Below are 24,033 nucleotides of genomic sequence, written 5' to 3' on the forward strand. Positions count from 1 at the left end.
TAAGCACTTGGGAGAAGGTAGACACAATCCCCATCCCCAAGGATTTTAACAGATTAGGGGGAAAGTTTACACTGCTCACCAGAAGATTGCACCTGGTGGCCTTTAATTTTATAGTGTTAGAACAAATATAAAGTCAACAAATACAAATAAAATAGTCATTATATCATAAAATATCAGTGTGCTAATAGCAGCTGTCCACAAAAAAAAATGACAGCACACATGAGCTGGCCAATTATTGCAGCAATGAGAGTAACCAGACTAAATGATGACATCTCACGAACACAAGTAACACATATGCCTTCTCCTGGAGATGTCTCATCTCTATAAAGTGGTGACCTAAGAGATGTCTCTCTGAAATCATGCCATCTTCAGTATCAGTTCTGTTTAGAGAAGCAGCGTAGCTCTGTGAAAAGAGCATGGGCTTGGGAGTAGCAGGTCATAGGTTCTAATCCCGCTCCGCCACTTGTCAGCTGTGTAACTTTGGGCAAGTCACTTCATTTCTCTGGGTCTCAGTTACCTCATCTGCAAAATGGGGATTAAGACTATGAGCCCCATGTGGGACAACCTTATAACCTTGTATCCCCCCCGCAGTACTTAAAACAGTGCTTGGTACATAGTAAGCGCTTAACAAACACCATCATTATTATTATTTAATCTACCCAGAGGCCTAAGCAGCCAATAACGACCCTATGCTTTGCTCTACCAAAAGCAGGTTATTTCCACCATCAGAACAGTTGCTCCAATTCTGATGAATGCTAGTAAAGAGGAGAAAAAATGATCTAAGAATCTGGATAGACTCAACCTGAAGTACCAAAATCTGATGGCTGATCACCATGGAGGATTGAACACAGAAGTGGTAGTGCTGCAGAAATAGGGAGGGGAAAGAAAAGGGCATCAGACAATGTGAAAATGGAAAGTAAATAGCAATCATCCATTCTCTTAAAGTGGACGTATTAAACATAAGTTTCTAAGTAATAATACTATCTTCTAACTCACAAATAAGAGATGAAGTTAGAATGCTATCTTATTGATTATGTCATTATCTAGCAGAGAAGGTTAAAAATTCTTGGATTACTGCATACAGTCAAAACGCAAGAAACCCTTCAAACTTGAGCTCATAGCTCAGTAACCTCCAAAATTAAGCTACTAACACTTGCAATGTACCACAAAGCATCCCAACAATCAAGAAAGCTCAGTGCCAAGCACCCAAAACACAAGTACCAATATGAGCAGTTGCTTCTCCTAGTTACTGTCTACCCGTGCAGCCAGGGAAGCTGGGAGAACAACCAAGAGACAAACTGGGACTGGTTACATGAAAAAGATTCAGAAATATGAAAACTATATACAATAAAGATGTTATCAATACCTTGCAAGGATTCATGATAACAGCAAAAGAGACAACCACAAGAGTGTTTTAAGGCATTCCATCAGCCATCTACCTTCTACTCATCCTTGCTTCTCTACCACTACATCCAACCCATCCATTTTGCTCATCTCCCTCTCTCTCCTTCCTCTCCCTCTCTCTCCTCCCCACCCCCACACCTGCCAGGAACTCCCTCTCCCTTCACATCCAACAGACCACTACTCTTCTACTCTTTCCATCTTCATAACCCTTCTAAAACCACATCTATTCCAGGAGGCCAGATCTAATTAATCTTTTGTCTCCACATTCTCCACATCTTATCTCACCCCACTACTGCCACTTCAACACTTTCACCTCATCTGTGCATTCGAGCCTTCACCCCATAATCACTCCCTACTCTGGACTGTAAGCTCATTGTGGGAAGGGAATGTGTCTGTTTACTGTTACAATGTACTCTCCCAAGCACTTAGTACAGTACTCTACACAGTAAGTGCTCAATAAATACGGTTGAATGAATTAACTTAAGTATTCACCCTATCCCCTACCTCCCATAGCAACTTTTGTACATATAAACTCTGTTGCTTCCTTCTACCTGTAATGTATTTTAATTTCTATCACCTACACAAGATTGTAAAATACTTCATCACAAGAATCACATCTAGTACTTCAGTACCCTCTCAAGCACCTTTTACAGTGGTGTCACAAACTAAACGCTCTTGATTGTTATGAAGATTAAGTTAAGAAACATGGGCCACTTTGGGACAGAAGAGATCCTGAGATTATGTCAGTTACCAAAATAAGGGCTTTTACTCATCACTAAAGCTAAATGGACCCATACATACTATCACAATCTTGAAGAAAAGTGCCAATAAACCCACCTACACAGCAAAAGAGAATTTTGTGGAAATTGCAAGAACATTACAATGGCTTATGAGCACACCTTCTATCACTAAGGATGAGGCCCTATAGACCATAGAAAATAGTCAAATGTGAAGGTGTAATCTTACCTCTAATTTTTGAGGAAATCTTAAATCTAGTCAAAACAATGAAAAATAGGGAAACACTGAATTAGACAGTATTCCTGTAGAAATCTACAAGAAAGGTCATTAATGCTTAGCATTTTCAGTCTTTACTTTTTTCAAAGATTATACTGCTGACAGATTTTCACTGCTGAATGTGAATGGAAGTTGATTAAATCTATGCCTGACTGACTATTCCTTCCATGCCATGGAAATTTAAAGAATGCCTTCACTGTACTGTTACATTTGTTACTCATGTTCCTTGGCACCGATTTTATTTCTCCCATCTTCCCAAAATCTATTTTCCTATGAGAGTCAACACATTTTTAATTGTGGCACTCAAGGTTGATCTGTCTCCTGTTGCTGTCTCCAAATTGGCCGCTACTAGACTCCATTGCTTGAAGTTATTCTTCATGGTGTCTTTAAAAAATTTCTTCTGTTACTCTGCTTAAAATGTCTCCAATTGAACTCACCCCAAAGCCACTTCTCGGGTATCCTGTTGTTACTCATGTGCCCTGCCCAGGAAGGCTGTGGTGTGTTCGACCCGTGGACTAACTGAATTCGAAGACCTCACTATTTGTGATCCTAACTTGCCTTCTGATGTTAAGAATAGCATGAGTGACACTGCTGGAACCACTCTAGAAGTCCAATGGGGTTTGTGTGGTTAAGCCTCTTATATTTGAAGTCTGGTCACTTCAATACTCTACAAACTTTCCACCTGGTCTGAATTTTGATGCCATATTGGTGTATACATCAGTCTCCCAAGGGACTTGCCAGAATTAATTGATAATGCAAAAGTAATAATAATGGTGCTTATTGTTCCTTGTGTTCATGTGAGTTGTTTCTTGGAGTAAGAGAGGTTTTTTTTTGTTTTGTATTTTTTTAAATAGTACTTCTTAAGTGATTATTATGTGCCAGGCACTGTAGTAAGCACTGGGCTACAGAAAATAATCAGGTTGGACACAGTTTGTGCCCCACCTGGGGCTCAGGTTTAATCCCATTTTAGAAGTAAGGTAACAGGCAGAGAGGAGCTAAGTGTCTTGTCCAAGGTCACACAGCAGACAAGTGGTGGAGACAGGATTAGATCCCTGATCTTCTGACTCCCAGGCTCTTTCCACTAAGCCACACTGTTAATGGAGAGTTGGCCCCTTAAAACTAACATATGTGATTTAACAAGAACAGCAAATCTCTTCTAAACCCTATTCATGGATTATTGGTTACAGGTACATTTTATGGGGAAAGGAAAGCTGCCAATCTTCCTTTGTTCAATCCATCTGTTTTCCTCCATCTTCCTCTCCCAGTAATCTGTACTTTAAGAAATGGATGTGAACCAGGTAAGTTGCATATTAAGAGTTTTTAATGTTCTGGGAACTAATACCCATTTACTTCAGTTGCTCTGAGGAAATTTCTCAATTCTCAGTATGAGGTAGGAGAAGATGCAAAGAAAAAAAAAAGATTAGCAAAGTATGCCATTAAAACCCTAATACGTATGGAATAACTATGATTAGGTTAGAGCTCATAATAATACCAGGCACTTTTGGATACAAATGCAGGCACAGCTCTGCCACCACAGAAATCCTAATTCTTTTTTAACGCTCTTATTTCCCTGCAGATCTCTGTTTACATTGAAGAAAATGGTTCTATTTTTTATATGCTAAAACACTGAAACAAATTGCTTCAAAAGAGAAGAGGAGGCCCTGCTGGGCATGGAAATATACAGACGAAGATGTGTACTGCTTATAAACTCGCAAAATCCTGAGCCTTTGCAATGGGTAACAAAAAGTAAGACTTGTGAAACTCACAAGCAGGATTTTAAAAATGCAACCAATCATATATTTCTGCCCTGAAGATAGTTAGTAAAATATTCAAGAATATATAAAATAAAAAAAAAGCACTTGTCTACTTTCATTATGATCAATAAAAACTGGCAGCTCATTAGCATATCATTAGCTACCCTGCTGTTTCCAAAGTGTTAATGTGTAGAAATATTAATTTACAAATGTATAATATCCCAGCGTTCTCTGACTTCAGCTCTTTGCATAAAATAAGGATTAAAAATGGGTGAATCCATACAGCTTCCTTTTTCTATGTAGCTATAAGCATATGTTTACCATCTGTGGAATTATGGGAAGCAGCTGAGTTAAAAAACAACAGCTGTAATAAAATAATGTCATCAATTTCTCTTCATGGTGACAGCTCAGATGTTGGAGAAGATAAGGAAGTCCAGGTAAGTAACAGTATCAGTTTAGCTGAGGTTAATTTTTTTAAAAAAGAGCTTGAAAAAGTTGTGGAATGAAACGTTCAAGGATTAAATAGTGACTCACAACAATGACTGGGCCAGTAAAGCATATTGTGTTTAATGGTTTTTCTGACTCACTGAAATCCGCATAACCTTTTTCTTCATTTTTTTTTCCAAAAGAGGTCTGTATAATTAGCTTAGTCAGTGAATGCATTAAAGAGAAATTAAGTGGGTAGTCACCATCTTGATAATGGAACACCATGACAATCTGAAGAGGCAGACAAGCCTATTGCATCATTTGGATGTTTTCTCAAATGGATGCTGTTCTGATTTGAAGAAAGTCCCAGATTGTGTTCTTTGGTCTCAGATAAAATTATTTAATATTAGGAGCCTTAATGTACAGTTCTAAACAAGTGGATATATCCCCTGCTGTTTAATCAATAGCAATTTACTTGCAAAATATGCTTAGAACAGTGCTTTGTACATAGCAAGTGCTTAATAAATGCCATCATTATTATTATTATAGGGATTCACTGGGCCCTAAAAATTAGGTCTGACAAGTGTGCGGTCCTGGGTTTAACTTTATGAAGTGGAATGTTAATATTTAAAATATGGAATAATGTCATTTGAACCTAAAAACTCACCATAAGCACTCTTCAATCTGTAGCAATAAAGTGAAATGCAGTAGGTCCTCATATTTAAGAAGCATATGCTGCAGAGTAAATAGAAAACCTAAAACAATGTTCCTACTTCGTATTAACCGAATACTGCCCTTTTTCTCTGTATAGATTTACTGTATAGATTTCAGCAAGAATTAGGCAGAATGGGAAGAACAGAATTTTTGTTTCTGTGAAAAGAGATTTTTTTTTCTCTTTATTAACTCTGGATATACCCATCATTGCATATCCTTCCTGGTTATTAGAGAGAGAAAGAGAGAGAGAGAGAGAGAGAGAGAGAGAATGAACATAGAACATAGTACACAGAACTGTACTAAGTACTGGGGCAGATACAAGATAATCAGGTCCCACATGGGCTCACAGTCTAATTCCCATTTTGCAAATGACAGAACTGAAGCACACAGAAGTGAAATGACTTGCCCAAAATTACACAGAAAACAAGTGGCAGAGCTGGGACTCAAACCCAGATCTTTCTGACTCCGAGGCCTGTGCTCTATACCCTAGGCCACATAGTTCTTCCAGCTACAGAACTGTAACTTTGGATATAGCTAAAAGGCTAAATTTGTATTTGGCAGTAGCACTTGTTTTGCAGGGCCAAAGAGTCCCATTTCAAATAATCAATTAAAAGCATTTTGGCGCTTACCTTAAAAAGACCGTGTTTTCGGTTTCGCTGCCCAAGCCACAAACTGCTGCCTGGTGTGAGATTCGTTTCTGGGGGGTCTATCACTCGTTCATAAATCCTGTAGAGGAAAATGCCATTATTACTTGAAAAAGATATAAAATATAATTCAAAAGTATAAGAAATATTAGTGTCTGGTAAACACTAAAGTGATTGTTAAATTTCAGGTATTAGTAGCAGTAATAATAATAATAGTTCTTGTTAAGCATTTATCTTGTCAAGACTGGTCTAAACACTGGGGTAGATATAAGTTAATCAGGTCAGATACCATTCTGACCTGCCATGTGCCTCAGAATCTAAGTAGGAGGGAGTAGGAATTAATCCCCAGTTTACAGATGAGGAAACTGAGGCACAGAGAAGTTAAGTGATTTGTACACAGTTACACAGCAGACTAGTGGTGGAGCCAGGATTGGAACCCAGGTCCTCTGACTCCCAAGCCCGAGCTTTTTCCACTGTAGGCATAAAGTAGAAACTGGATCCTTCTGGGTTATTCCAAGTACAATAATAATAATAATAATAATAATAATAATAATAATAATTCAATAATAGTCTTGAATACAGTCTCCAGGTGGTGATTGGCTGGGGTGTGGCAAGGCAAGGCAATGAAAGACCAACATCAGTGAGGAGGAAGAGAAGGAAAAAGGAGGAGGAAGAGGGAAAAGGAGCTGGGGCTATGGAGTGGCTGGCCTGAGAGTCTAGAGCTGTTACATCAACTGTGAGACAGAATTGTGGAAGATAGGGAACTGGAGCTTTGACATGAAGAATAATAACAACTATAGCTGTGATGGGACAGTGGCAAAGATATGTTGCCAGCTTGTACTTCCCAAGAGCTTAGTACAGTGCTCTGCACACAGTAAGCGCTCAATACATGCAATTGAATGAACGACTGAATGAATAAGGACCAGGACCATTGACAAAAGACTAATTAATTTTCCTAGGAAGACACCATAGGTAAAATGAAAGGTTATAAATGAATGTAATTACAATAAAGTCAATTTTTGATTATTCAGGGCCTGATTATTTGTTGAATTACCAAGAAACCTTCACTTCCTCTCTTCCTTGTTTCCTGACTTTCATCCATTTTATTATCCATAAAGATCTCCTCAGGCAGTAAAGTGGGTAAACATGTGGGATGCGATTAAAATCACCCAATTGTGCTTCTTAATAGTAAATTTAACAAAAAGTCCAGAAAAGAAGGTTGCCCCTGGATAGTTCAAGACTTGTTCAAGACTGGTCTAAACACTGGGTTAGATATAAGTTAATCAGGTCAGTTACTATTCAAACCCTGGATAGTTCAAGCTGAAGTTGGGGATTATCTGTGGATTTTAATACCTACCCTGTCCAGGATGTCTTGGTGGATTGGAGCGGTATTTGGAAGGGGAGGAGCTTTGAGGGGCATGGCTGCCTACACATGGGGTATACTTCTATCAAGTACAGTTTCCAGGGAGGAAAGCCCCCACCTTCAAGACCCAGATGAGGATTTAACAAGTCTATGAGTGGTGAAATGAACCCTTGGCTCACCTTCAGGAGCTATGGGACTGAAGATGGCATTTGCTTCTCCTTCCTGGCTGGCTTTGGTGGCAGGGTTAAAGTTGGCAAGGCCAGAGAGGAACAGAATGTGTAGGAATATTCACCTTACTCTCAATCCCACAGCACTTACATACATAGCTGTAATTTATTTTAATGTCAGTCTCCTCTAGACTGTAAGCTCTTTGTGGGCAGGGAATGTGTACACCGATTCAGTTGTACTGTACTCTCCCGAGCACTTTGTACAGTGCTCTACAACACAGTAGGCACTCAAAAATGTCACTGTTGACTGATTGAGCAAGGAGGAGAGGAAACATCCAGGAATGGAAAATATATAGGGAAGGAGATGGGGTAGAAGGGGAAGAAAGGAAAAAAGGTTCAGGGAAAGAAGGGAAGAAAGAAGAGAAGGAAAAAAAATGAAAAGGGAAGAGGAAGATGACGGCAGCAGTGTGTCTCAGTGGAAAAAGCCCAGGCCTAGGAGTCAGAGGACATGGGTGCTAATCCTTTCTCTGCCACTTGCCTGCTGTGTGACTTCAGGCAAGTCACAATTTTTCTAAACCTCAGTTTCTTCAACTGTTAAATGGGGATTTGATACCTGTTCCCTCCCTACTTAGACTGTGAACCCCACATGGGGCAAGAACTTTGAGCTGATTAACTTGTACCTACCATAGTGCTTAAAGCAGGGCTTGACACATAGTAAGCCCTTAACAAATGCTGTTAAACAAAAGATGAGCTTGTTTTCACCCTCTGCTGAGGTGCTGGCTCTACTGTCTTTTGCTGCTACTATCATCAGTCAGCAGCTGCAGCTACACACTTGGCATGGGATGAGCTAGAGTTGCTGCCACTAGGGCAGCAACAGCAGAGGATGACAGGCGGCTTTGCCAGCTGGGAGTGGCAGGGCAGCACTGCAAATTGGCCTCAGAGGTTCTGCAAAGTCACTGAGGCAGACTTCAAAGGACAGGTACCTGCTCCTACCTCAGTGTATCGCTATGACTTGTTAGAGACAACCTCCCCCTCCACCCTTCCACCTACCAGGCTCAGCCCCACCAGTCTCCAGGACTGAACATTAGTCCAGGAAACCTCTGGTCCAGTAGATTTAAGGAGAACCCAGCTAAACTCCAGGGAAAAAAGCAACATCTTGCCTCAACTGTGTTTAGTGATTGCTGTCCACCTTAACTCATATGGCTTCTCTACATCAACACTAATCTCACAGAACAGTGTTGCCCCACACCCCCGCAGTCTTCCATTAAGGCAAATAAATCAGAAGTTTCTGAATAGCACATTGCTTTGCATTTAAGAATGCTGTGGCCCAAATTTTCATAGATGTAACAAAAAATGGCAAATGGCTAGCCATCCATAGTTTATTAATTGTGCTGGGTAAAACTGGTTCATTAAGAAAGTGCAACCTCTTCTTTAAGTGGTTCTTAGAGAACAAAGGGACTGAAGTATTGAAAGGCTTTCCTTTATTGGCATAGATAATTACTGCATAATTACTGCAGTTGGAAGTCATGATTCTGAAGCCGTATGCTTTACTGCTAAAGGGGGTATGTGTTACACACTTCTATCATTTTATTGCTCATCACTGAGAGAACTCATCATGCTGTAACAGAGCTATGAAGTTATTCAGCTGGCGCCATTCTGGATACATGAACTGGACCACAGTTTGTTCACTGAACCATTATAGCTGCAGCTGTAAAATGAATGTAACAATTATGAGATGAATGATGTCCAAGATGTAGACTGGCTGTTTACATTCATCAAATAAATTGGATAATTGCTCTCAATATTCCAATTCACTTTTTCTGATCATCTTGGGATAGATCAATTTACCTAGAAGAATCACCTTCGCTATAACTTTGTTTTAAAGAATAGCAAACTTTCCAGGCTGCTGTGCAATTTTAGGAGCCTTTGTAATATAGTGGTGAGGTTTGAATAAAGGAACAGAAAAGAGGGATATCTCTCCCAAATTTGTTTATATAGAAAACAAGAGGAAAGGTAAGGTTAATGAGAGAACAATCTCTAAGGCAGAGAGTCCACCAACATAATAATAATAATGGCATTTATTAAGCACTTACTATGGGCAAAGCACTGTTCTAAGCACTGGGGAGGTTAAAAAGTGATCAGGTTGCCCCACAGGGGGCTCACAAGTCTTAGTCTCCATTTTACAGATGAGGTAACTGAGGCACAGAGAAGTCAAGTGACTTGCCCAAAGTCACACAGCTGACAATTGGCAGAGTTAGGATTTGAACCCATGACCTCTGACTCCAAAGCATGAAAGTGATACATTTATAAAAAGAAAAAAACAACACATGGTGAAAACAGCTGGAAATTGAAAAAAAAATTTAAAATCAAGCAGGGTTCATGTTACAATTATGTGATCTAATTGCTTAATTTTAATGCAATTATAATCAACCTTAATTTGTCACATTTCTAAAGGTACTCTACTGAAAATAACACATTTAATTTTGTCATCCACAAGCATTTTTCTTTTGTTTGAGAAAACAAATTGGTCTAAATCAGGATGCTGAACCATTTCACTTGTTCAAACTACAAAACAAGGTGATGTTCTAAAAAACCATGTTAAGGGAAATTATGGAAATTTTACATGCATTAATTCTATCAAAATTTTAGAGTATAAGTATCTCATTTCTGCTATAACAGTAGGCAAAATTAAACTTCTAGACAAATGTAAAACCATTTTAAAGTCAGAGAATAATTGATGAGCTTCTTGCAAAAGTTAGTCACTGAATTACAAAATTACATTAAGAATTTTCTTTAGAATATTCATCTCATCTTTATTCATGAGTTGAGTTATCCTTTCTGGCAAGGATCCGGTCTGCTTAAAATACCTAGTCAATATTCTATAAAGAACTTGATTTTCTGTTAACAGAAAAAGCTCCCAATGTTTAAAACAAAGCAATTCAATGGTTCAACAACACTGCATATGAAGGGATATTGGATTTTTATTTACCTGGTCTAGTAAGAATGCTCTGAAGGGACTCCACGGAATCTTTCCCCAATTATATGAGAAGAATTAATTTCCAATGGAGAGCATGTGAATTGACATGTTTTATACTGCAGTTCAATAAAACAATATAAGGAAGATCAAATGAGATGCTAAATTAAGGGTTTTTTCTGAGCTTTGCTGAGACTTGAGCAAAAGCCTTTTCTCTCTGAAGGAGAAAGTTTTAATGACCTTTTCTTGATGGGTTTTTTTTAATGACCCATTCAGAACTTATTTGTCAACTGAGGCAATATAGTCTCATGTTTTCTGCTTAGTTCTGTCTTGCTTCCTTGAATTTCTAAATAATTTATCTAGTTATTTTAACAGGTAAGCATTCAAATAATAAAACAGCAGGCAATTCTCTGATTTTCCATCACTGACTCACTGTGGGACCTTGTGCAAGTCACTAAACCTCTCTGTTTTCCCTGCTTCAAAATGTGGTCTGCTCCTTCACTATTTCACTAGGATAGTTTGAGTCTACCAACATGAGGTATTTTGAGTTCTTCATTAATATTTATGTAGATTTCATCTTCTCTGGGTGAGGTACATAATTATGGTATCTGTTAAGTACTTAAAGTACCATTCCAAATGCAGATGTGGTACGTGTAAATTTTTCTTTAAGCCACTTAAATCCATGTTTTGTTCCATTTCAATGAACACCTTCAGAAGGTCTTGTAATTAACACCATCAAGATAGCTACCCAATGAAACCTGGATAAAATATTGACCCAAAAAGCTCAATACACTATACGAGTCTCTGAATGTTCATATTAATGTATTCAATCTCTCAATCCTATTTATTAAGCGTTTACAGTGTGCAGAGTACTGTATGAAGTGCTTGGGAGAATATAGTAAAACAGTAGTAGTAGACAAGTTCCCTGCTGACAGGGAGTTTGAGAAATAAATTATGGATATGTACCTAAGTATAAAGGGTAAAAATCCAAGTGCAAGGGCAACATAGAAGGTGAGCAAGGGTAGGGGAAATGAAGGCTTAGTCAGGGAAGTCCTCTTGGAGGAGCTGTGATTTTAATAAGACTTTGAAAGTGGGAAGAGTGACCATCTGTCGGATATGAAGCAGGAGGGATTTCCAAACCAGAGGCAAGACGTTGGCAAGGGGCAGCAGCAAGATAGACAAGACAATGTGATTGCACTGATAGTAAGTGTTCGTTCCAGAGTATGACACTCTAATAGAGTATATGCCTTAAATCTACCTAGGACATTCAGCTACCTCTTTGCAAAAAGTATTTGAAATGTATCTTTTTATTAGCACACAAGTGATACAGTGAAGCAAAGTCTTCTATCCAAAGACAGATGTCAGACAGTATCAAAAGATGGGCTAGCCTAACATGTAAGAAATAGAAATTGGGTCACTCTTTTAAAACAGATGCTTGAGAAGATTGCAGCAGAGAATGAGGCAAAAAAAACGCTGCCATACTATGAGAGGCAAATGCAGCAGCGAGGCAAGGAACAATTTTTCTCTTTTGGGATTACAATCATGGATAGGAATTATCACACATTGTCACCCAACTGATAAAATCTCACTGTCAATGATATCATCTTGAGCCCAAAAGACAATGTGATAATGGGTGTGCTCGCGCTCTCGATCTCTTGATCTTGCTGTGTGTGTTTAGACACGCAAGTGTGTTTACAGAATTTTAAAAGACGGTATTAATTTTGGTAAATTGACCTAATGAGGCATCCAAATCCACACCAAGATAAAGATCTGTATAGCTGTTGTAGTGCCGATCCTTGGTGTGGTTGTGAGATCTGGACCTACTACACAAAACACATCCAGCGTCTTGAGCAATTTCATCTTGACTACTTAAAAACCACCATTAAATGGCAGGATAAAGTCACCAGCAGCAAGGTTCTGGAATGCAAGCAGATCACCAGCATTGAAGTATTGCTCATAGCAACACAACTCTGCTAGGCAGATCACGTGAGAATGGATGATAGCAGGATTCTCAATCAGCTGCTGAATGGTGAGCTGAAATGGACTATACAAATGTCAGGAAGGCAGACTAAATGATAGAAGAGATAGTGAAGAATATTATCAGACAATGAGAAACAGCATTAGACTACTGTGGCAGAGAGGTCATCCTGATAGGCAGCAGGGAGAGGGATTGCTTTCCTTAGAGAAGCAGTGTGGCACAGTGGATAGATCACAGGCCTGGGAGTTAGGAGGACATGGGTTCTAATCCCAGCTCTGCCACATGCTTGCTGCGTGACCTTGAGTCACTTAACTTCTCTTGGCTTCAGTTCCCTCATCTGTAAAACAGGGATTAAGAGCGTGAGTCCCATGTGGGACGTGGACTGTGTCCATCCTGATTGACTTGTATTTACCCCAGGCTTAGAACAGTGCTTGGCACATGTACCACTGTTGTTCCTATTATTGAGTAGCGGCTTGATAAAGTTTGAGATGCCAAGAGGAGTCAGGTTCAAAAACACAAACTGATGCATCCAACACTGAAAAAGAGTTGGTAACTCATAAATCTTTTCAGCCCCTTCACTCCTCCCACCCCCTGCAACACACAAACTCACACACACAGAATAAGGATCTCACCATCAATAATGTCATCTAAAAAGATGAAGGGACAATTGAGGGGTAGGGCTGTGGCACTACCAAAAAGTAACCAAGCATGCTGAATTTCTCTATGAAACTACTTAAATGTAAAGTCTTGGCTCACTAATACTGAGAACTTGCTTTTGTTGTAATCTATGAAACATGAAAGATATGCCAAAAGGGAAAGCCCAGCAGCCTTTCACTCCCAATCTTTTTAACAAACCCAGGCTGTATTCTCAGTAAATAAAAAGATAAAACTTGGAGTCTGGGTTTGTAAAATGGAAAAAAAAAAACAGACTATAATGGAGGGGGAGGATTGTAGGGTTGAATTCAGTATGCTGTCAACATTTAAGAATTGAATTCAATTCCAAACCTGCACATAGTACAGGGAAGAATTAAGCAAAGCCCAGCAGGTACTCAAGCCAGAAAACCATGTATGAATATTTGGTAATGGAGTAAATTCTATTTCAAGAGAGAGGAAAAACTGGAAACTAAATAAAAAAGGCTTTGTTTTGAATTAGAAGGAACTTGTGGATAAATCAGATTATATAACACTGTAGAATAATCCTTGAACAAAAATTATTCAGAACTATCTAAAACAGCCAGCTCAAACTCAATTTGAAAGACTGCCATCTATCTCTTCTCCTCAGTCTACAGAAACATTCTTTCTGTCCAGTTGTTCCTTTCCAAATTCTTTATTAAAATCAGATTTATGAAAATCACATCTCTTCCAAGAGGTTTTCCCTGAGTAAACCTTCATTTCACCTACTTTATGTCCCTTCTGCGTCACTTATGCACTTGATTACCCCACTCTCCTCCCCGCCACAGAACTTATTTACATAACTATAATTTATTTTAATGTCTATCTCCCCCTCTAAACGGTAAGCTTCTTGGGCACAGGGAACATGCCTACCAAATCTGCTGCATTGTACTCTCTCAAGCACTTAGTACAATCCTCTCCACACAGAAAGTGTTCAACAAATACTTCGTTGATTTCTAATCACTATTTTCCTTTTTGTTCATCTCTACTATTTCCGTAGTGTGTCTTGCTTTTATTCTCCGATGCTATTTCATCTCATTTGTGTCTTCTGTCTATCACTTCTTCTCCATGAAGGTTTCTGAATCTTTGAGGTTCACTAGGCCATGGGAAGCACCGTGACCTAGTAGAAAGAGCATAGGGCTGGAAATCAAAGGACGTGGGTTCTAATCCTGGCTCCACCACATGTCTGCTGTGTGACCTTGGGCAAGTCACTTCACTTCTCTGTGCCTTAATTCCCTCATCTGGAAAATGAAGATTAAGACTGTGAGTACCCCTGTGGGGCAGGGACTGAGTCCAACCTGATTAGCTTGTATCTACCCCAGTGCTTAAAACAGTGTTTGGAACATAGTAAGCCCTCAAAAGCCTCAGTTATTATTATTATTAGGTACCAACAGAGAGCTCTATTTCCACAGTCAATAGCCTAGTACATTTACCTTGGCTACCTGTACTGTAAAGAGGAATTGTAAACCATAAAAGAAGTTCCTAGACAGCAGTTTTCCTATGATTCTAAGAGTATGAAACCCTCAGCCCCCAGCACATACATATACATATGTATATATCTTTAATTGATTTTAATGTCTCTCCCCTTACAGACTGCAAGCTCCCTGTGGGCAGGGTACATGTCTACCAAATTTGTTGTACTTCACTCTCCTAAACACTTAGTACAGTGCTCTACACACAATACGTGCTCAATAAAAATGATTTTTATGGTATTTTGCTAAGCACTTATTATTTTTCAGGCACTGTCTACACACTGAGGTAAATACAAGGTAATCAGGTTGGAGACAGTCCATGTCCTATATGGGGCTCACAGTCTTAATCCCATTTTACAGATGAGGTAACTGAAGCACAGAAAAGTTGTGAGTTGCCCAAGGTCACAGAGCAGTCAAGTGGCACAGTCAGGATTAGAACCCAGGTCCATTTGAATCCCAGGCCCATACTCTATCCGATTGATTTATGACAATCTCACTTTCAGCAGGAGGGTAATCAGGTCTTCAATTTAATGGATGCTGTAATAATTTAGGCCACTGGTTTATGACCAATCTGCTTGCCTTTCAAAATAAACATTAAATTAATACCTCCAATTTGGAGTTGCCATTCTATTCATACTGTACGTGTCTCGGTTTACAGATAGATATTAGATAGATCCATCCTTCAGTGTTTGAAGATGGCATTACTCTGTGAGTGTGGATGAATCAATCAATGATATTGATTGAGTAGTTGCTGTATGCAGAGCAATGTACTAAGCACTTGGGAGAGTACAATACAACAGAATTGTTAGGAAACGTACCTACCCACAAGGAGCTCCCAGTCTAGAGGGATGAAAAGAATGGTGTGCAATCAACACTTCCTGCCACGTTAACTGCAGTTAAGGCCAGGCCCCTAGCTCCATAAATGGGTTTATTCCACATAGGGTCTATCTGTGTTTGAGCTTCCCTCTTGGTCTTTCAACATTTCACTCTATCACGTTGTTGAATGTGATTGCTTCCCTATGTCCTTTTACTATTTATTCTGCCTTCTTGACTATAAATACATAGAAAGTATTAAAAGGCATTATTTATTCAGTAGGAGTCAGAAGTACCTGGGGAGGCTTTTTTGGCAGGTGGGTTTTTTTTTATTTTTTATGCTTTATTTGTTGTGCACTTACTATATGCCAACACTGTACTAAGCACTGGGGTTGATTGAAGAAAATCAGGTTAGACACAGTCCCTGTCTCATATGGGGCTCATAGTCTTAATCCCCGTTTTACAGATAAGGTAACTGAGGCCCAGAGAAGTGAAGCGACTTGCCCAAGGTCACACAGCAAACAAGTGTCAGCACCTGCATTAGAACACAGGTCCTTCTGCTTCTCAGCACCTGACTCCATCACTTGTCTACTGTGTAACCTTGGGTAAATCACTTACCTTCTCTGTGCCTCATCTGGAAAATGGGGATTAAGCTCCATATGGGAAAGGGACTGTGCCCAACCCAATTTGCTTGTTTACATATAATCATGCATGTAGTACAGTGCCTGTGTTACAAATAACCCATTATTATTACTCCTCAAGGTACAATTTCAATAACTTATGCTGTTGATAATGGTCTTTAATGGGAATGATGTTTGAATGCACATGCACCCAAAGTATATACATATACATACATACAGGAAAGATTTGATACTGCTGAATGTATGTATATTGGAAAAGAATTCCAACTTTAATAAATTCTATTTCAGAAATTTCATGTGCAACCTTAAACATCTAGTTGGTTTAAAGTTTTGAAGAAATGCCAATTTGTACATTAGCCTATTCTACTGAAATGTTTAATAACCATATGAAACCTTCCTATGAAAATAGGACAAGTACAGTAAGTGCTGCCATAATGCATTTTGGATAGAATATGATTGAGAAATTAGAAAACATCTCTCATTCTTGTCTGCATAAAATGTGATGCAGTGTTAGAAGAAAAGGTTCGGTGTATGCATGTGGTATTAGATGTGACATGACACTAAAATGCAATTTCTTCTTAATATGAGATTCTTTTCTTACTCATTCCTGCATAAGAAAACTGACTGTATTTGTTAGAGGCAAGAAATTTAATCAAACATCTTAAGCCAAACTTCAGAAGAAAAAGGCAAAAGTGTAAATCCAATAATCTTAAGAAAAAATAAGCAAATGTCATTCTCTTCCCTATTAAATCATAAACTTGTATTACCAATGCTGATCATCTGTTTCTAAGTGGCAAGGCACCAGCAGTAGGTTTCAAAGCAATCACACCAGAAATTCCGTCAAGTGATTAATAGTATTATGTAAGCACCTACTGTGTGCACAGTACTAAACAAGTTCTTGGAATAGTACAATAAAGATAAAATTACAGGTCACAATCCCTGCCTCAAGATGTTTAAAATCTAGCGATGGTAACAAGTGCAAAATTATTGGTAGCTGAAAAGAATAAAGAGAATGGAAAGCTGAGATATGACTAACAATGAGATGTGTAAATGACTAACAATGAAACGATGATGATGTTGGAATCCCCCAGTGAGAATGATGAACAAACTTTGGTCCTATAATTATGGTATTTATAAAGCACTTACTGTGTGCACAGGACTGAAAAACTGATGGTTGCCCATAGGCTTCCACAGCAAACAAAAAACTCTTTACCATTTTCCTTATAGGACTCTATCAGCTCGCCTCTTCCTACGTTACCTCACTGATTTCCAACTACAGCCACACAATTCATTCCTCTACCTCACCACTGACTCCTTGCCCATGTCTTCCCTCTGGCCTGGAGCTCCCTCCTCCTTCACATATGACAGTCCACCATGCTCCCCACCTTCAAAGCCCTATAAAAATCCATCTCCTCCAAGAGGCCTTCCTAACTAAGCCCTCATTTCTCGTACTCACTCTTCTGCATCGCCTATACACTTGGATCTATACCCTTTAATCACTTGATAATCATTCCACCCTCAGGCCCACAGCACTTTTTACATGCCCATAATCTTTTATTGTATGTCTCCCCCTCTAGACTATAAGCTCCTTGCAGGAAGGGAGCATATCTACCAAACCTGTTGAACTTAATTTTCCAAATGTTTAGTACAATGCTCTGCACACAGTGAGTACTCAATAAATATCACTGGCTGATTGTGCAAAGAAATTAGAGTGCTAGTGACTTGAGCATTGGCTACTTTTTATTCTAACGTTGTGTTCCCTCTAGAGCACAGAGAGTAATATAAGCAGCAGCAACCAGGGGTGTAAAGAGGTTTTTTTATATGACATTTATGACCCAAGTACCCAAGTGAACACAGCATAGAGTTGATGTTGTGCTGTAGTACATAACACATTAGACTGTAATCTCCTTGAGGTCAAGAATCATGTCTCCTCTCGCAAGTGTGTTGCATAGTGCTGTGAATTTGGTAGAAGTGCTCAATAAATTCCATTGATGACTAATAACCCAGCAGGGTCCAAACCTACCCTGATCATTTCACAGAAAAGAGGTTCTTTGGTCAGAAAATGTCACCACTGATGGCATTAGCCCCAGTACATATTTCCCTACCTCCAGACCCAGAGGTAGAACCCAAGTTTCCTGTTTACCAGCCATGATTTTTCCACAAGATCAAAGGCAAAGGTGGTGCTTTTTTTTTCCTTTTTCTCCTCTGGCAGTGAGCTTTGCATGACACTGGGCAGGGTTTGGGCGGCACAGAGGGCTACTCCAAATGTCAGGGATGTCAGAGAACCTAGATTGGCACTCCAGTTGTTTCAGCTCTTTCAGTTATCCTTGTTTTGACATATGGGGCTCCCATCACCCTCCAACTTTTTGTCTTCTTCCTACCTCCCACGCCATGCAATGCCTGCTCATTGCAGCTCTAGCAGCAGTAGTTTTAAATGTGCTACAATCAACACCCTGAAGACAGGTTGGAGGCAGGGATGCAGTGAGGAGGTTAATTCAGTTTAAAGCCACAAATATATAGGTGTGTTTTTCTAGCACAAATTAAAAATTAAAGTTTAAATTAAAGTTTAAATGGTAAGACAGAAACATTAATGTTTTCCTTCGCTTTTGGTTAGTGAAAAGGTATTCTAGGTAGCTCTTATATTTTTCCTCTTTCAGCTATTTGTCTGTAGTCTCCCTAATAAAATGTCAATATTAATATAATTGTCTTTTTAATAGTGTTTACAAAAAGGATATGCTATTTGACATGACTTCAGTTTTGTACAAAGTTTCCTAAATTATTCTTTGAATTTTTGCTTTGTTTTTCTGAAAAAATAATCTCTTGGACAGAAAATTTTGATTTCTCATGCTCTCTGTTCTGTCATTATGGAAGTCCACAATCACTGAAGAAGAGCAAAGCCATTTAGATAAACCTTCAGATTTTGAAGGAAGACTTGTTATTTAACATGGTATATACAATAGTAGCAGCCAACTATTTTATCAAAGCTGTAAGTTCAGTGTCGGGTAGGTGGGGAGGGAAGAAAATGGGTTTTGGCATGCAATGGCACTTTAACTGAAAGCCAGAAAGTATCAGCTCAGGATTGAAGTCCTTTTCAAACTCTATTTAATCATTTAACCTGAAATGGTGCATTTTTGATTAATCATTTCATGGATTATAATAGGAAAGAAATCACCAATTTCCTATTTAAATCTTTAGCTATATCTTCTTCCTGAACTCTTCATGTACAGACTACAGAAGATAAACTAAAGTTTCCCAAAAAGATTATTTAAATAACTCTATTAGGCTGGTAGATGATTTTTTTAATACTACAAGTAAATGAAATTACAAAGGACAAAATGAAAGAGGTAGGTGATGAAAGGAATGGACAGAGTTGGTTTTAACTTGAAAATGGTTAGACTCTCAATATGATCTCTCTCACAGGCTAACCTTTGCCAACATCCTCCCTCTATCTTGGAACTGCCTCCCCTTCCTATCGACAAATCACCACTTCCTCCATCTTCAAAGTCTTATTAAAATCATATCTTCTCCAAGAGGTCTTCTCCGACTAAACCCTCATCTCCCCTATTCCCTTTCCCTTCTGAGTCACACTTGCAGTTGGATTTGTACTCTTTAATCACTGGATCCTCACCCCACCCTCAGCACCATAGCACTTATATCTAGAATCTATTTTAATGTCTCTCTCCCTCTCTACACTGTAAATTCCTCATGGGCAGGGAACATGTCTACCAACTTTGTTGAACTGTACTCTCCCAAGAGTTTAGTACACTACTCTGCACATATTAAGCATTCGACAAACACCATGGATTGCCTGACTCTGGAGCGCTTTTTTCAGTATTTAAGTGCTTACTATGTGCCAGGCACTGTTCTAAGCACTGTGGTAGATTAAAAGGTAATCAGATTGAATACAGTCCCTGTCCCAAAATCTTAATCCCCATTTTACAGATGAGATCACTGAGGCCTAGAAAAGTGAAGTGAGTTGGCCAAGGTCACACAGCAGATAAGTGGTGGAGCCAGGATTAGAGGTCAGGTCCTTCTGACTCCTAGGCGCATGCTTTATCCACTAGGTCATGCTGCTTCTACTAAAGCATTGGTCAATCTGGGACCAATGTTAGCCATGTTGTATTTAAACCAACCCAGAGAAGATGTAGCATCAGAACTCCAGTTAGGATAGATCTGTGAAGACCCCACTAACCATGACCAAATGAGTATTCCCAGACAAGAGAATAACCAAAGCCAAGATATAAACAGTGTTACACACTGGAAAGAATAGCAACAGAAAATACAAGATCTGAGGTTTTATAAGACAATATCTATTGAGGCTTAAAGCTGCACGCTTAGGCTTGATTGCCTGATTTGCCAGACACCAGTCATCAATGCGTGGTCACATGGATGCCTAAAGGTTTTGCTTGAAAAAAGGGGCTCAGATTAAAATAACTCCTAAATTATTTCAACCTAGCTTCCTTCTCACCTTGGTATAGCTTAAGCAGAGAGAAACACATCATAACCAAAACTCTTCTTATGATGTTGACCCAGCCAGGAGCTGACCTGAAGCACATAGGAAAGGAAGCCATAAACTTTTAGACTGTGAGCCCACTATTGGGTAGGGACTGTCTCTATATGTTGCCAACTTGTACTTCCCAAGCACTTAGTACAGTGCTCTGCACACAGTAAGTGCTCAATAAATACGATTGATGATGATGATAAACTTAATTTCCTCTCAAAACTTTCCCTCAGAAGAACTCCCCTGACACCAGCCTGTAGGATGGCAGGGCTTTACCACTATTGGCTGAGGAGCAAATTTCCTCCCAGATTGTCCCCACTGAGTGAAACCTTCCTCCCTTCAATTTTCCTGCCTAGCCTGTTGTGGAAGGGGTTAAAGTCACATTTCTCCATCTGTAACCTTGCTGTCTAACAATCTCACCTTGGGAAACCCAAGAGAGTGTCTTTTCCACCAATATTTACATTAAACATTTTTAACACCAAAGAAATTTAATTCATTCATTCAATCGTATTTGAGCGCTTACTGCATTAAGAAAACTGTACAAAGTGCTTGGGAGAGTACAATACAACAATAAATAGACACATTCTCTGCCCACAATGAGCTTACAGTCTAAAGCTGGGGAGACAGGCATTAATATAAATAAATTGGATATGTACATAAGTACTGTGGGGCTGGGAGGGGGAATGAACAAAGGGAGCAAGTCAGGGAGAAGAGGGAGTGGAGTGGAAAAGGAATGGAAGAGGAAAGGGGGGCTTAGCCAGAGAAGGCCTCTTGGAGGAGATGTGCCTTCAATAAGGCTTTGATATTTCACATTAATCAGACCTAGAAACTAAAATAATTTTTAAATCTTTATAGAATATATTTTCATTATTAATACATTAACTGGGATATAAGAAATATTTCCAATCTCTTCTTTCCTTTTCCACCTTATTTTCATCTCCCTTATCCTGCCACCTATTCTTCTTAAATGCCTAAATTTTTCCTATGTTTTTGCACACTCCAAGTCTCTATCTGTTATCTCTACCGTCTTTTCTCTCTGTTCTCCTGGCCCTAAACTCCTCCCTACAGAGCTAAAGCTCTGTCTCAACACATCCCTGCTCCTAAGGTGCCCTTTCTCACCTCTTCTCTCAGCCCCCATCTTTACTGATGCTCTTCATACACTTATGTACTTCCCTACCCCATTCTCCTCTCATATTTTACCAGCAAAGGGATCATGTGATGAGCATGATTTGGCTGCATTCTACCCAGGTGTCATTTGAAAGTAGATTGTCCAAATTACAGAATTTAATGTGAACATTAAACTTTGTGTTCCTACTGGAAATCATCATTGGATTTAGGCTGATAAACACAAGTTTCCACCCAGGATATGGGGAGTTCACAAGAACTTAGTCTGTGAAGAGGTTCAAAATCAACTTTAAGGTAAAATCACCTTAACATTTGTCCATAGGGTAAAATGCCATAGCACATGAATTCCCATGTCATTTGGCTGCCACCCCCAATTAAACAATGACTTATAACATTGATTTGAATCCAACTACTAGATATTCAGAGGCAAACATGTGACCACTTAAATACCCTATTTGATCTTTGTATTGTAGATGTGAAACCACCTGATGTCAAGGCAAAGCTAACATTTGAGCAAAATTTTTGGGTTACACCTATCTTTGCAGTCTAAGTCACTTGCCGATTAGGTTCCTATTGAGAAAGCAGCTCCAGGCAAATAAACTCAAAAGAATTTTCCTTGTGAACAGTGAAAGAAAGATGTTTTTATCTAAAGTAAACTTAATTAAACATGGAATTTTAGAGTAAAAGGAAAATTAGAGCAGCAGGAAATAAATAATAGCTAATTTTAAATGGTCTAGAAAATGTTTAACATGAATTGGAGTAAAGGAAAACATGAAGTATAAGAAAAAACATTTACTTCACATTGAAGACTCCAGTAAGTGGGTAAAAATGCATATTGTGCTACACAGAATTGTCAAAATATATTTGGGATGAGCCCATTGCAAAGACAAATCATTCTATTTTAATGTATGCCCCCAAAAAGCTTTCAAATAGCAACTCACTCACTCACTGGAAAAGTAATGATTTATAGCTTGTAAGCTATAGCTGGTAAAGGACATGGATTTCACTACATGGGTTCCCCCGAGCATAAAAGGAAAACATGAAGTATAAGAAAAGCATCACTAGACTGTGAGTCTGTTGTTGGGTAAGGACCAGCTCTTAATGTTGCCGACTTCTACTTCCAAAGCACTTAGTACAGCACTTAGTACAGCACAGAGTAAGCGCTCAATAAATACAATTGAATGAATGAATGAATAAAATCATCTCTCTGGTACTTCCACATCACCTATGCACTTATATAGTCACAAGCCCTTGAAGCACTTACATATTTTACATAGCCTTTTACTTTAGCACCAACTCAGGCACTTTCCCTCCTTCCTTCTATCTGTAATTTTAGTGTCTCTCTTTTCCACTAGATTGTAAGCTCCTTGGGGACTGGAATCATTACTACTAATTCTCCTAATACTACTACAGTCTCCTTTGCAGGCTCCTCCTCCCCCTCCCATCCCCTTACTGTAGGGGTTCGTCAAAGGTCAGTTCTTGGTCCCCTTCTGTTCTCTATCTACACTCACTCCCTTAGTGAACTCATTCACTCCCACAGCTTCAACTATCATCTCTACGCTGATGACACCCAATTCAACATCTCCACCCCTGCTCTCTCTCCCTCCCTCCAGGCTCATATCTCCTCCTGCCTTCAGGACATCTCCATCTGGATATCTGCCCGCCATCTAAAACTCAGTATGTCCAAGATTGAACTTCTTATCTTCCCTCCCAAACCCTGTCCTCTCCCTGACTTTCCCCTTACTGCACTACTAACATTCCTATCTCACAAGCCCGCAACCTTGGTGCCGTCCTTGACTCCGCTCTCTCATTCACCCCATACATCCAATCCGTCACCAAAACCTGCTGGTCTCACCTCCACAACATCGCCAAGATCCGCCCTTTCCTCTCCATCCAAACCACTACCTTGCTGGTTCAATCTCTCATCCTATCCCGACTGGATTACTGCATCAGCCTCCTCTCTGATCTCCCATTCTCCTATCTCTTCCCACTTCAGTCTATACTTCACTCTGATGCCCAGATTATCTCTGTACAGAAACGCTCTGGGCATGTTACTCCCCTCCTCAAAAATCTCCAGTGGCTGCCTGTCAACCTACGAATCAAGCAAAAACTCCTCACTCTAGGCTTCAAGGCTGTCCATCACCTCACCCCCTCCTACCTCACCTCCCTTCTCTCCTTCTACAGCCCAGCCTGCACCCTCAGCTCCTCTGCTGCTAACCTCTTCACTGTGCCTCATTCTCGCCAAGCTAGCTCTCTTCCTCCCTTCAAAGCCCTACTGAGAGCTCGCCTCCTCCAGGAGGCTTTCCCAGACTGAGCCCCCTTTTTCCTCTCCTCCTCCCCATCCCTCCACCCTACCGCCTTCCCCTCCCCA

General features: G+C 39.5%; 1 protein-coding gene across 5 annotated transcripts in view; it reads right to left on the reverse strand.

Annotated features, from left to right (window-relative positions):
• Window positions 1-24,033, reverse strand: part of NELL1 (neural EGFL like 1) — a 499,897-nt gene that overhangs the window by 392,381 nt on the left and 83,483 nt on the right. For all 5 annotated transcript variants that reach the window (XM_038764520.1, XM_038764521.1, XM_038764519.1 and 2 more), the window contains one exon: window positions 5,942-6,038. In XM_038764520.1, coding sequence (XP_038620448.1) covers window positions 5,942-6,038 — 97 coding nt within the window. The remainder of the gene's footprint in view (window positions 1-5,941; window positions 6,039-24,033) is intronic.

Source organism: Tachyglossus aculeatus, chromosome 22, assembly GCF_015852505.1.
Source record: "Tachyglossus aculeatus isolate mTacAcu1 chromosome 22, mTacAcu1.pri, whole genome shotgun sequence".
In the NCBI taxonomy this organism is placed as follows: Eukaryota; Metazoa; Chordata; class Mammalia; order Monotremata; family Tachyglossidae; genus Tachyglossus; species Tachyglossus aculeatus.